General features: G+C 50.0%; 1 protein-coding gene across 1 annotated transcript in view; it reads left to right on the forward strand.

Annotated features, from left to right (window-relative positions):
* pdzd2 (PDZ domain containing 2) overlaps positions 1 to 14,214 on the forward strand; it is a 183,704-nt gene that overhangs the window by 122,959 nt on the left and 46,531 nt on the right. The window contains exons 10-12 of the mRNA XM_084308088.1: positions 10,533 to 10,620; positions 13,203 to 13,312; positions 13,520 to 13,688. Coding sequence (XP_084164214.1) covers positions 10,533 to 10,620; positions 13,203 to 13,312; positions 13,520 to 13,688 — 367 coding nt within the window. The remainder of the gene's footprint in view (positions 1 to 10,532; positions 10,621 to 13,202; positions 13,313 to 13,519; positions 13,689 to 14,214) is intronic.

The following is a 14,214-nucleotide window of genomic DNA, read 5'->3' on the forward strand; positions in this document are numbered from 1 at the left end:
CCTCTTGTCCAGGTGTGATGCTGCTGTGTGCAGCACATGGGCTATGGCGTCCTCCGTGGACCTGTTGGGGCGGTATGCAAATTGCAGGGGGTCCATGTTGATGGGGAGGGAGGAGCAGATGTAGCCCTTTACTAGCTTCTCAAAGCACTTCATGGCTATGGAGGTGAGAGCTACAGGGCGGTAGTCGTTGAGGCAAGCAGGCTTGGATTTTTTGGGTACTGGTACTGGTGCAACACGGTACTGGTGCAACACAGCACTGGTGCAACACGGCACTGATGCAACACGGCACTGGTGCAACACGGCACTGATGCAACACGGCACTGATTGATTGATTGATTGAAAACTTTAATGAACAGATTGCAGAATGGGTACAATACAGTACGGCTCAATACACACAATTGTTAAGGGGATGCAGACCAGAGAAAGACTTTCGTCTTGTTTACATCAGGGTCCCCCATTTTCAATTCATAATGTTGAACGTGGTGTGAACATGTGGGACTGTGTGACTGTGGGGCAGGGTGTCGGCATGTCTTCCCTGGGTCATAAAAAAACCTTCTCTTCACTTCCAGGTCAATAAACTGTTACTTAGACAAGTTAATTGTCAGAGGAAATCCCTTGATTATCTTCCTAACCCTATGAGTGAGTGAGCGAGTGAGCCGTGTCCTTGCCCGTTTCATTCAAACCAGCGGAGTGCATGTCGAAACCAGATTCTTTGGAGCACCCCCACCAAACCCCCCCACACACACACACACACACACACACACACACACACACACACACACACACACACACACACACACACACTCACGCACACACGCCCTGCTTTGAAACCCAAGACCTCGAGAGAAGCCCAGACAGGAAACTGTAATATTAGCTTTGCTTCTCGATGAAGAGAATATGTATTTCCCCGTAGGCACGCGAAACGTTCCTCTGACTCTGTGCTCAATTGAAAGCCAGCCACCCGTGTGTGGACCTGATCTCCATGGAGGTAACTCCTTCTGACCTCCTGGTGAACGTTGTGGAGGTAACTCCTCCTGGTGAACGTCACAGAGGTAACTCCTCCTGGTGAACGTCACAGAGGTAACTCCTCCTGGTGAACGTCACAGAGGTAACTCCTCCTGGTGAACGTCACAGAGGTAACTCCTCCTGGTGAACGTCACAGAGGTAACTCCTCCTGGTGAACGTCACAGAGGTAACTCCTCCTGGTGAACGTCACAGAGGTAACTCCTCCTGGTGAACGTCACAGAGGTAACTCCTCCTGGTGAACGTCACAGAGGTAACTCCTCCTGGTGAACGTCGTGGAGGTAACTCCTCCTGGTGAACGTGACGGAGGTAACTCCTCCTGGTGAACGTGACGGAGGTAACTCCTCCTGGTGAACGTCACGGAGGTAACTCCTCCTGGTGAACGTCGTGGAGGTAACTCCTCCTGGTGAACGTCGTGGAGGTAACTCCTCCTGGTGAACGTTGTGGAGGTAACTCCTCCTGGTGAACGTCACGGAGGTAACTCCTCCTGGTGAACGTCGTGGAGGTAACTCCTCCTGGTGAACGTCACAGAGGTAACTCCTCCTGGTGAACGTCACGGAGGTAACTCCTCCTGGTGAACGTCACAGAGGTAACTCCTCCTGGTGAACGTCGTGGAGGTAACTCCTCCTGGTGAACGTCACGGAGGTAACTCCTCCTGGTGAACGTTGTGGAGGTAACTCCTCCTGGTGAACGTCACGGAGGTAACTCCTCCTGGTGAACGTTGTGGAGGTAACTCCTCCTGGTGAACGTCACAGAGGTAACTCCTCCTGGTGAACGTCACAGAGGTAACTCCTCCTGGTGAACGTCACGGAGGTAACTCCTCCTGGTGAACGTTGTGGAGGTAACTCCTCCTGGTGAACGTGACAGATGTAACTCCTCCTGGTGAACGTCACAGAGGTAACTCCTCCTGGTGAACGTCACAGAGGTAACTCCTCCTGGTGAACGTCGTGGAGGTAACTCCTCCTGGTGAACGTCACAGAGGTAACTCCTCCTGGTGAACGTCACGGAGGTAACTCCTCCTGGTGAACGTCACAGAGGTAACTCCTCCTGGTGAACGTCACAGAGGTAACTCCTCCTGGTGAACGTCACGGAGGTAACTCCTCCTGGTGAACGTCGTGGAGGTAACTCCTCCTGGTGAACGTCACAGAGGTAACTCCTCCTGGTGAACGTCACAGAGGTAACTCCTCGTGGTGAACGTCACAGAGGTAACTCCTCCTGGTGAACGTCACAGAGGTAACTCCTCCTGGTGAACGTCACAGAGGTAACTCCTCCTGGTGAACGTCGTGGAGGTAACTCCTCCTGGTGAACGTTACAGAGGTAACTCCTCCTGGTGAACGTGACGGAGGTAACTCCTCCTGGTGAACGTCACAGAGGTAACTCCTCCTGGTGAACGTCGTGGAGGTAACTCCTCCTGGTGAACGTCACAGAGGTAACTCCTCCTGGTGAACGTCACAGAGGTAACTCCTCCTGGTGAACGTCGTGGAGGTAACTCCTCCTGGTGAACGTCACAGAGGTAACTCCTCCTGGTGAACGTCACAGAGGTAACTCCTCCTGGTGAACGTCATGGAGGTAACTCCTCCTGGTGAACGTCACACAGGTAACTCCTCCTGGTGAACGTCACAGAGGTAACTCCTCCTGGTGAACGTCGTGGAGGTAACTCCTCCTGGTGAACATCACAGAGGTAACTCCTCCTGGTGAACGTTACAGAGGTAACTCCTCCTGGTGAACGTTACAGAGGTAACTCCTCCTGGTGAACGTTACAGAGGTAACTCCTCCTGGTGAACGTTACAGAGGTAACTCCTCCTGGTGAACGTCGTGGAGGTAACTCCTCCTGGTGAACGTCGTGGAGGTAACTCCTCCTGGTGAACGTCACAGAGGTAACTCCTCCTGGTGAACATCATGGAGGTAACTCCTCCTGGTGAACGTCACAGAGGTAACTCCTCCTGGTGAACGTCACAGAGGTAACTCCTCCTGGTGAACGTCACAGAGGTAACTCCTCCTGGTGAACGTCACAGAGGTAACTCCTCCTGGTGAACGTCACAGAGGTAACTCCTCCTGGTGAACGTCGTGGAGGTAACTCCTCCTGGTGAACGTCACGGAGGTAAATCCTCCTGGTGAACGTCATGGAGGTAAATCCTCCTGGTGAACGTCATGGAGGTAACTCCTCCTGGTGAACGTCACAGAGGTAACTCCTCCTGGTGAACGTCACAGAGGTAACTCCTCCTGGTGAACGTCACAGAGGTAACTCCTCCTGGTGAACGTCACAGAGGTAACTCCTCCTGGTGAACGTCACAGAGGTAACTCCTCCTGGTGAACGTCACAGAGGTAACTCCTCCTGGTGAACGTCACAGAGGTAACTCCTCCTGGTGAACGTCACAGAGGTAACTCCTCCTGGTGAACGTCACAGAGGTAACTCCTCCTGGTGAACGTCACAGAGGTAACTCCTCCTGGTGAACGTCACAGAGGTAACTCCTCCTGGTGAACGTCGTGGAGGTAACTCCTCCTGGTGAACGTGACGGAGGTAACTCCTCCTGGTGAACGTGACGGAGGTAACTCCTCCTGGTGAACGTCACGGAGGTAACTCCTCCTGGTGAACGTCGTGGAGGTAACTCCTCCTGGTGAACGTCACGGAGGTAACTCCTCCTGGTGAACGTCACAGAGGTAACTCCTCCTGGTGAACGTCGTGGAGGTAACTCCTCCTGGTGAACGTCACGGAGGTAACTCCTCCTGGTGAACGTTGTGGAGGTAACTCCTCCTGGTGAACGTCACGGAGGTAACTCCTCCTGGTGAACGTTGTGGAGGTAACTCCTCCTGGTGAACGTCACAGAGGTAACTCCTCCTGGTGAACGTCACAGAGGTAACTCCTCCTGGTGAACGTCACGGAGGTAACTCCTCCTGGTGAACGTTGTGGAGGTAACTCCTCCTGGTGAACGTGACAGATGTAACTCCTCCTGGTGAACGTCACAGAGGTAACTCCTCCTGGTGAACGTCACAGAGGTAACTCCTCCTGGTGAACGTCGTGGAGGTAACTCCTCCTGGTGAACGTCACAGAGGTAACTCCTCCTGGTGAACATCATGGAGGTAACTCCTCCTGGTGAACGTCACAGAGGTAACTCCTCCTGGTGAACGTCGTGGAGGTAACTCCTCCTGGTGAACGTCACGGAGGTAAATCCTCCTGGTGAACGTCATGGAGGTAAATCCTCCTGGTGAACGTCATGGAGGTAACTCCTCCTGGTGAACGTCACAGAGGTAACTCCTCCTGGTGAACGTCACGGAGGTAACTCCTCCTGGTGAACGTCACAGAGGTAACTCCTCCTGGTGAACGTCACAGAGGTAACTCCTCCTGGTGAACGTCACAGAGGTAACTCCTCCTGGTGAACGTCACAGAGGTAACTCCTCCTGGTGAACGTCACAGAGGTAACTCCTCCTGGTGAACGTCACAGAGGTAACTCCTCCTGGTGAACGTCACAGAGGTAACTCCTCCTGGTGAACGTCACAGAGGTAACTCCTCCTGGTGAACGTCACAGAGGTAACTCCTCCTGGTGAACGTCACAGAGGTAACTCCTCCTGGTGAACGTCGTGGAGGTAACTCCTCCTGGTGAACGTGACGGAGGTAACTCCTCCTGGTGAACGTGACGGAGGTAACTCCTCCTGGTGAACGTCACGGAGGTAACTCCTCCTGGTGAACGTCGTGGAGGTAACTCCTCCTGGTGAACGTCACAGAGGTAACTCCTCCTGGTGAACGTCGTGGAGGTAACTCCTCCTGGTGAACGTTGTGGAGGTAACTCCTCCTGGTGAACGTCACGGAGGTAACTCCTCCTGGTGAACGTCGTGGAGGTAACTCCTCCTGGTGAACGTCACAGAGGTAACTCCTCCTGGTGAACGTCACGGAGGTAACTCCTCCTGGTGAACGTCACAGAGGTAACTCCTCCTGGTGAACGTCGTGGAGGTAACTCCTCCTGGTGAACGTCACGGAGGTAACTCCTCCTGGTGAACGTTGTGGAGGTAACTCCTCCTGGTGAACGTCACGGAGGTAACTCCTCCTGGTGAACGTTGTGGAGGTAACTCCTCCTGGTGAACGTCACAGAGGTAACTCCTCCTGGTGAACATCATGGAGGTAACTCCTCCTGGTGAACGTCACAGAGGTAACTCCTCCTGGTGAACGTCACGGAGGTAACTCCTCCTGGTGAACGTCGTGGAGGCAACTCCTCCTGGTGAACGTCACAGAGGTAACTCCTCCTGGTGAACGTCACAGAGGTAACTCCTCGTGGTGAACGTCACAGAGGTAACTCCTCCTGGTGAACGTCACAGAGGTAACTCCTCCTGGTGAACGTCACAGAGGTAACTCCTCCTGGTGAACGTCGTGGAGGTAACTCCTCCTGGTGAACGTTACAGAGGTAACTCCTCCTGGTGAACGTGACGGAGGTAACTCCTCCTGGTGAACGTCACAGAGGTAACTCCTCCTGGTGAACGTCGTGGAGGTAACTCCTCCTGGTGAACGTCACAGAGGTAACTCCTCCTGGTGAACGTCACAGAGGTAACTCCTCCTGGTGAACGTCGTGGAGGTAACTCCTCCTGGTGAACGTCACAGAGGTAACTCCTCCTGGTGAACGTCACAGAGGTAACTCCTCCTGGTGAACGTCATGGAGGTAACTCCTCCTGGTGAACGTCACACAGGTAACTCCTCCTGGTGAACGTCACAGAGGTAACTCCTCCTGGTGAACGTCGTGGAGGTAACTCCTCCTGGTGAACATCACAGAGGTAACTCCTCCTGGTGAACGTTACAGAGGTAACTCCTCCTGGTGAACGTTACAGAGGTAACTCCTCCTGGTGAACGTTACAGAGGTAACTCCTCCTGGTGAACGTCGTGGAGGTAACTCCTCCTGGTGAACGTCGTGGAGGTAACTCCTCCTGGTGAACGTCACAGAGGTAACTCCTCCTGGTGAACATCATGGAGGTAACTCCTCCTGGTGAACGTCACAGAGGTAACTCCTCCTGGTGAACGTCACAGAGGTAACTCCTCCTGGTGAACGTCGTGGAGGTAACTCCTCCTGGTGAACGTCACAGAGGTAACTCCTCCTGGTGAACGTCGTGGAGGTAACTCCTCCTGGTGAACGTCACGGAGGTAAATCCTCCTGGTGAACGTCATGGAGGTAAATCCTCCTGGTGAACGTCATGGAGGTAACTCCTCCTGGTGAACGTCACAGAGGTAACTCCTCCTGGTGAACGTCACAGAGGTAACTCCTCCTGGTGAACGTCACAGAGGTAACTCCTCCTGGTGAACGTCACAGAGGTAACTCCTCCTGGTGAACGTCACAGAGGTAACTCCTCCTGGTGAACGTCACAGAGGTAACTCCTCCTGGTGAACGTCACAGAGGTAACTCCTCCTGGTGAACGTCACAGAGGTAACTCCTCCTGGTGAACGTCACAGAGGTAACTCCTCCTGGTGAACGTCACAGAGGTAACTCCTCCTGGTGAACGTCACAGAGGTAACTCCTCCTGGTGAACGTCACGGAGGTAACTCCTCCTGGTGAACGTTGTGGAGGTAACTCCTCCTGGTGAACGTGACAGATGTAACTCCTCCTGGTGAACGTCACAGAGGTAACTCCTCCTGGTGAACGTCACAGAGGTAACTCCTCCTGGTGAACGTCGTGGAGGTAACTCCTCCTGGTGAACGTCACAGAGGTAACTCCTCCTGGTGAACGTCATGGAGGTAACTCCTCCTGGTGAACGTCACGGAGGTAACTCCTCCTGGTGAACGTCACGGAGGTAACTCCTCCTGGTGAACGTCACAGAGGTAACTCCTCCTGGTGAACGTCACAGAGGTAACTCCTCCTGGTGAACGTCACGGAGGTAACTCCTCCTGGTGAACGTCGTGGAGGTAACTCCTCCTGGTGAACGTCACAGAGGTAACTCCTCCTGGTGAACGTGACGGAGGTAACTCCTCCTGGTGAACGTCGTGGAGGTAACTCCTCCTGGTGAACGTTACAGAGGTAACTCCTCCTGGTGAACGTGACGGAGGTAACTCCTCCTGGTGAACGTCACAGAGGTAACTCCTCCTGGTGAACGTCGTGGAGGTAACTCCTCCTGGTGAACGTCACAGAGGTAACTCCTCCTGGTGAACGTCACAGAGGTAACTCCTCCTGGTGAACGTCGTGGAGGTAACTCCTCCTGGTGAACGTCACAGAGGTAACTCCTCCTGGTGAACGTCACAGAGGTAACTCCTCCTGGTGAACGTCATGGAGGTAACTCCTCCTGGTGAACGTCACACAGGTAACTCCTCCTGGTGAACGTCACAGAGGTAACTCCTCCTGGTGAACGTCGTGGAGGTAACTCCTCCTGGTGAACATCACAGAGGTAACTCCTCCTGGTGAACGTTACAGAGGTAACTCCTCCTGGTGAACGTTACAGAGGTAACTCCTCCTGGTGAACGTTACAGAGGTAACTCCTCCTGGTGAACGTCGTGGAGGTAACTCCTCCTGGTGAACGTCGTGGAGGTAACTCCTCCTGGTGAACGTCACAGAGGTAACTCCTCCTGGTGAACGTCACGGAGGTAACTCCTCCTGGTGAACGTCGTGGAGGTAACTCCTCCTGGTGAACGTCACAGAGGTAACTCCTCCTGGTGAACGTCATGGAGGTCACTCCTCCTGGTGAACGTCACGGAGGTAACTCCTCCTGGTGAACGTCACAGAGGTAACTACTCCTGGTGAACGTCACGGAGGTAACTCCTCCTGGTGAACGTCACAGAGGTAACTCCTCCTGGTGAACGTCACAGAGGTAACTCCTCCTGGTGAACGTCACGGAGGTAACTCCTCCTGGTGAACGTCACAGAGGTAACTCCTCCTGGTGAACATCATGGAGGTAACTCCTCCTGGTGAACGTCACAGAGGTAACTACTCCTGGTGAACGTCACGGAGGTAACTCCTCCTGGTGAACGTCATGGAGGTAACTCCTCCTGGTGAACGTCATGGCGGTAACTCCTCCTGGTGAACGTCACGGAGGTAACTCCTCCTGGTGAACGTTGTGGAGGTAACTCCTCCTGGTGAACGTCACAGAGGTAACTCCTCCTGGTGAACGTCACAGAGGTAACTCCTCCTGGTGAACGTCACAGAGGTAACTCCTCCTGGTGAACGTCACAGAGGTAACTCCTCCTGGTGAACGTTGTGGAGGTAACTCCTCCTGGTGAACGTCACAGAGGTAACTCCTCCTGGTGAACGTCACAGAGGTAACTCCTCCTGGTGAACGTCACAGAGGTAACTCCTCCTGGTGAACGTTGTGGAGGTAACTCCTCCTGGTGAACGTCACGGAGGTAACTCCTCCTGGTGAACGTTGTGGAGGTAACTCCTCCTGGTGAACGTCACAGAGGTAACTCCTCGTGGTGAACGTCACAGAGGTAACTCCTCCTGGTGAACGTCACAGAGGTAACTCCTCCTGGTGAACGTCATGGAGGTAACTCCTCCTGGTGAACGTTACAGAGGTAACTCCTCCTGGTGAACGTCATGGAGGTAACTCCTCCTGGTGAACGTCACTGAGGTAACTCCTCCTGGTGAACGTCACAGAGGTAACTCCTCCTGGTGAACGTCACAGAGGTAACTCCTCCTGGTGAACGTCACGGAGGTAACTCCTCCTGGTGAACGTCGTGGAGGTAACTCCTCCTGGTGAACGTCACAGAGGTAACTCCTCCTGGTGAACGTCACAGAGGTAACTCCTCCTGGTGAACGTCACAGAGGTAACTTTTCCTGGTGAACGTTGTGGAGGTAACTCCTCCTGGTGAACGTCACGGAGGTAACTCCTCCTGGTGAACGTCGTGGAGGTAACTCCTCCTGGTGAACGTCACAGAGGTAACTCCTCCTGGTGAACGTCGTGGAGGTAACTCCTCCTGGTGAACGTCACAGAGGTAACTCCTCCTGGTGAACGTCGTGGAGGTAACTCCTCCTGGTGAACGTCACGGAGGTAACTCCTCCTGGTGAACGTCACAGAGGTAACTCCTCCTGGTGAACGTCACGGAGGTAACTCCTCCTGGTGAACGTCACAGAGGTAACTCCTCCTGACCTCCTGGTTTCGGCCTCCAGGCGACTCTTTAACACAGAGTTGCCATGTTTCATTAGAAAGGCATTGATAGGTGGTCTGGCATTATGGTCTCAGTGAAGACTCTCTGTCAACAGAAAGCGGTGGGTGTGGCTTTAAGAAGCCTCTGATTTTATACATCAGTCTTCAGGAAATTGCCTGCAAGCTAGCCTAGCTTAGCACAAATGAATGGAAGCGGATACGGACCACTAACCTAGCTTAAAGCTCTGGGGGAGAGGTGTTTTTGGCCAACAGCTGGGCTAGCTGGTCCGTATCCGCTTCCATTAATTTGTGCTAAGCTAGGCTAGCTTGCAGCCGGACTCAGAACCCAACCTGTGAATGCTCCAACGGAGCTGGTGGGTGGCTGGTTATATCTTCACTGTGTGTGAGAGAACACTCCACTCTGTTTATTTGGGGATGTGTTTTTTGTATCCTGCCTTGGCACTATTATACAGTGCTCCTTAGTGACACCTAGTGGTCACATTCAAGAAGATGTTGTTGGAAGGATTATCCATTCTCAAAACAGAATAATACCATATAAATAATATGGGTTCCATTTCCAAAATGATTTATGTTCATTTTGAATACAAATAAATAATAATAATAATAAATGTTACCTGAAGCTATGAACACCGGTAACTTGAGCCATGAGGATCATTTATAATGCAGGATATAGAGATCATACTAATGTGTTGTTCTTACAGTCAGAAATATTAAAATACAAGGATCTTGTGGTATTCCAATCAGCACAATTAATATATAAAGCAAAGAATGATCGACTATCGGGACATAATTTGAGGGTTTTTGAAGGGTTTCAACAGTCTGAATGTGGAGCTAAAGCAATGACCAAACATGAACCAGTTTAAAAAGGTATAAGGACAGGATTCTCACCTGGTATCAAACATGAACCAGTTTAAAAAGGTATAAGGACATGATTATCACCAGGTACAGGGATGAAGAAGGGTTTTGATAATAACAAGGTGTTTACATTATATTATTATTCATTTATTTACTTTATTATTGGTACTTATATTTAAATGTATAAAGAATAGTGCATTTAGGTGAAGATATGTGATATGTGTATGTATGTATGTATTGTGACTTAGAAAATATGTATATTCACAATCACTGAGTAGTAGAGAAGGGGTAGGTAGGTTTATACGTCTTCCTCCTCCTTTTTGGATATGTTAAATTCATATTTTTAATTTGCTATTATGGTTTGTTGTTGGTTAAAAAAAAGAAAATATTAGGTTTTTTAGTTGTTGATTTTTTTAATGTATTTACATTTTTCAAATGTTTGAAATGAAGATCTAATTCTAATTCTCACTTGTAAAAAAATTATAAATAAAAAATACCCCCCACACACACACACACACCTCCAAAATAAAGGTTCATATCTGGTTTGAGAAGAACACGCCTCAATCGTCTGGTTTCTTCCCCAGGTGTCGGAGCAGGAGATGGATGATGTCATCGCTCGTTCCACACACCGAGACAGCGTGAGCAAGGACGTGCACTCAGCCCACACGCTAGGTCAGACCCTCCGCTTTTAACTTCCCTCTGTCAATACCTATATAATAATATAATCAGTCAAAAATAGACCTGGTTATTACAGATTTATTGATCTCAAACAGAGTATCGAAATACAAGTTAGTGAAGAGTTATGGCGGATGACTCCACGAAGATACAGGCCTCGTATCCCCAATAGAGCCCCTAGAATCATGTTATCCGTTGACCTTTATATAGGGTATAGGGTCAGGTCACCAGGTAGGAACGAGATAGGATGATTTATGGGGTCGGGGAGGGGCTGGAGAAGGGTGAAGGAGGGAGGAGGGGTGACAGGATGTGAAGGTGAGCTAGGAAGGGGGAAAGAGGGGGAGACACAAATGTGATTCGACATACACTTTGATTTATTGATTGATTGATTGATTTATTGAAAACTTTATAAACAGAATGCAGAATGGGTACAATACAGTACGGCTCAATACACACAATTGTTAAGGGGATGCAGACCAGAGAAATACTTTAGTCTTGTTTACATCAGGGTCCCGCATTTTCAATTCATCATAACATTTATGACATACACGACATACAGATATACAGTACTGTTACATCCAGACATTTATGACATACGAGATATACAAATATACAGTACTGTTTAAGAGACAGAGTTTCTAAAAGAGAATATATACATTTGAGGGGGAAGAAACTGTACATTGGAGGGGGTTGGGTTGGTGGGGGGGGGGGGTTGGACATTTACCGGGGCCAGTTTCGAATTGCAGCCTCCCGTAGGTGCTCTTTGAGAGCGGTTTTGAAGGTGGGTAGGGATTCACATTCTTTTACGGCTGTGGGTAGGGCATTCCACATTGTTGTGGCATAATTGCGAAACGTGTTTAGTCCCTTGTTTGAGCCGAATCTGGGTTGAACATGATTTGTGGAACTCCCTCTGGTGTTGTGGTCGTGGTATTCACTGACCTTTGGGAAGTATTTCGACATGTACATCTACAGGTATCTTAGTGGTGTAGTGTATCTTGTAGACCAGGCCCATTGCAAGTTGCTGTACTCTGTGGTCTATTCTAAGCCATCCTAGGTTGTCAAAATGGTGGGGGAGTTGTTAAGACTTCACCCACAGTATACTTAAATATATTTGTATACTTAAGTATACTATGTGTATTAGGGGTGTAACGGTACACAAAAACCACGGTTCGGTACGTACCTCGGTTTTGAAGTCGGTACGGGTTTTCGGTACAGTGGGGGAAGTTTGGCTTTCCATGTTCCACTCAGGGGTGATGTAGTGTGCAGTAACTAATTGTACTTGTAGGGCTGTCAACGAATATTCTATATTGAAATTAATAATCGACTTGTAAAGAAAAAAGAAATAATAATAATTATATTAGATTGTGAAAAAAAACAGCCCCCGGTGGGGGGTCGTTAGTGGTTAACATAGCGTTGTATTCGTTCGGTACACAGCCGTTCGGTACGGTACGGTACATACTGAAACGGTTCGGTACGGATACGTGTACCTTTACACCCCTAATGTGTATGTATTCAGCAAGTATACTTGAGGTGTGTTAGATTGACACTGTCTTTGTCCTGTGTCTTGTTGTTATGTGAAAAGAAAATGTTAGGAAAAATGCATACTCTGTATCGCTGTGACAATTACCAATGTGGTTACACACATGGCTTAATAAAGGAATCTGAATCTGAATCTGAATCTGACCTCATTGACAGACGACCAGATGAAACCTTGTTACCTTGATTGAAACGAGTATATTTCTCTGTGTTTCAACATTGTTGGAAACATTTGAGATAATGTAAGTTCACAACTCAACAAAATAAACTACATGGGGCTGGTCGACTTTAGACATTTTAATGCAGAAATATGGACAGAGACAAACATTCGACAGTAGACTATACATCACTATTTATTCATTTAGGTTTATGTCCCTGAATGTCTTCATGTCCATTACTTCCTGTCTGGTGGAGCTACCCATTAATGTTTAGGTTTGGATCACTGATTGCGCCTTTGAGGCTTTAAGCTGTACTGAATGAACGCCTGTCTTCCTGTCAGTTAATTCCTGTCTGGTGGAGCTACTCGTTTGCCTTCAAGCAGTACGGGGTGCGGCTGGGGATCAAACCTCCCTCACCACAAAATACATTTGTTTATTGAATTTTTCAATTAACATTCTTCACAAAAAGTTATTACAAACACACCCACAACACTTCCCCATCCCATGACCCCCCCCTCCCCCCGCCCCAGGTCAACCTCTCCCCCCACCCAAGATCAATCACCCCCACTACCCCAACTCAACCTCTCTCCCCGCCCATGACAACCCCCCCCCCCCCCCCCCATCTCAGGACACCCACCCCCCTCACATCCCCAGGACATGATAAGAGAAAACAGCATTTAGCATAATATAGTATAGTACAAACAAAAAAAGTAAAAACAAATAAAGAAACAAACAAACAAATAAAGTAACAAAGTAAAAACAAGGCGGATGTTGTAGCTCAAGCCCTCATCACTGCTCTGCAAGTATCAGGGTGTGTGGTTTTGGTGATAAAGGGTCTACAGACCCTGCTGACCTCTTCACCGTGGTGTGTCTCTCCTCCTCCAGGCATCCCCTCCAAGAGCCCGGCCCCCAGCGTCAAGCTGAAGCAGCCTGAAGGCTCTGGTTCTCCTGGGCTCAGCTGGACCATGAAGAGGTTCCTGGAGCCTGCCAGCAGAGTAAGCACTTCATAACCAGGCCATCTCGTTACTTAACCCTTTCACTGCCACACTACTGACGGTTAACCCTTTCACTACCACACTACAGAAGGTTAACCCTTTCACTACCACACTACCACACTACCACACTACTCTCTCGCTCTCTCTCTCTCTCTCTCTCTCTCTCTCTCTCTCTCTCTCTCTCTCTCTCTCTCTCTCTCTCTCTAGCAGGGGTCCCTGAGTTCGGAGGCGGAGCTCTCTCAGTACTTCTCACAGGAAGTGGCCAGCCATTCGTTGCTCTCTGAAACCATGGCGATGGGCTCCAGCGACGACGACACACTCCACCACAGGAGCTTCAGCGCCTCCATGGAAGATCCCTCCACCCTCCAACCACTTGGTACGGTCCAACTATTTGGTACCGTCCAACCGCTTGCTACAATAATTCATACATTTATAATTCATTACATTTATATAGCGCTTTTCTCAGACTCCGCGCTTTACAACATAGGGTTAGGGAAATTGCCTCCTCCGGTAGCACCCAACCTTGGGCTACGCAGGCTAAATGGCTACCATACACTGGCACATATCACACTACACAATGGCTGAACGGCTCAGGAGACAGGGATTGATATCAGCCAATTAAGGGGGGAGGGATGATTGTGGCCTTGATGTCAGAGATCTGATTGGAAATTTGGCCAGGAACGTCGGGGAACCCCCTACTCTTTACGATAGGTGTCCTGGGTTCTTTAATGACCGGTTTAGCGTCTCATCTGAAGGACAGCACTCGCAGCTGTACAGTGTCCCTATCACTGTAACAGGGGCATTGTTACTGACAAGTCCAGAGGACAGAGTGCCCCCTGCTGGACAACAACACCACTTTCCGACAGCAGCCTTGACCGGGGCTCGAACCGGTGATCTTCCGA

This window comes from Notolepis coatsorum, assembly GCF_963971535.1.
Source record: "Notolepis coatsorum genome assembly, chromosome: 2".
NCBI classification, from domain to species: Eukaryota; Metazoa; Chordata; class Actinopteri; order Aulopiformes; family Paralepididae; genus Notolepis; species Notolepis coatsorum.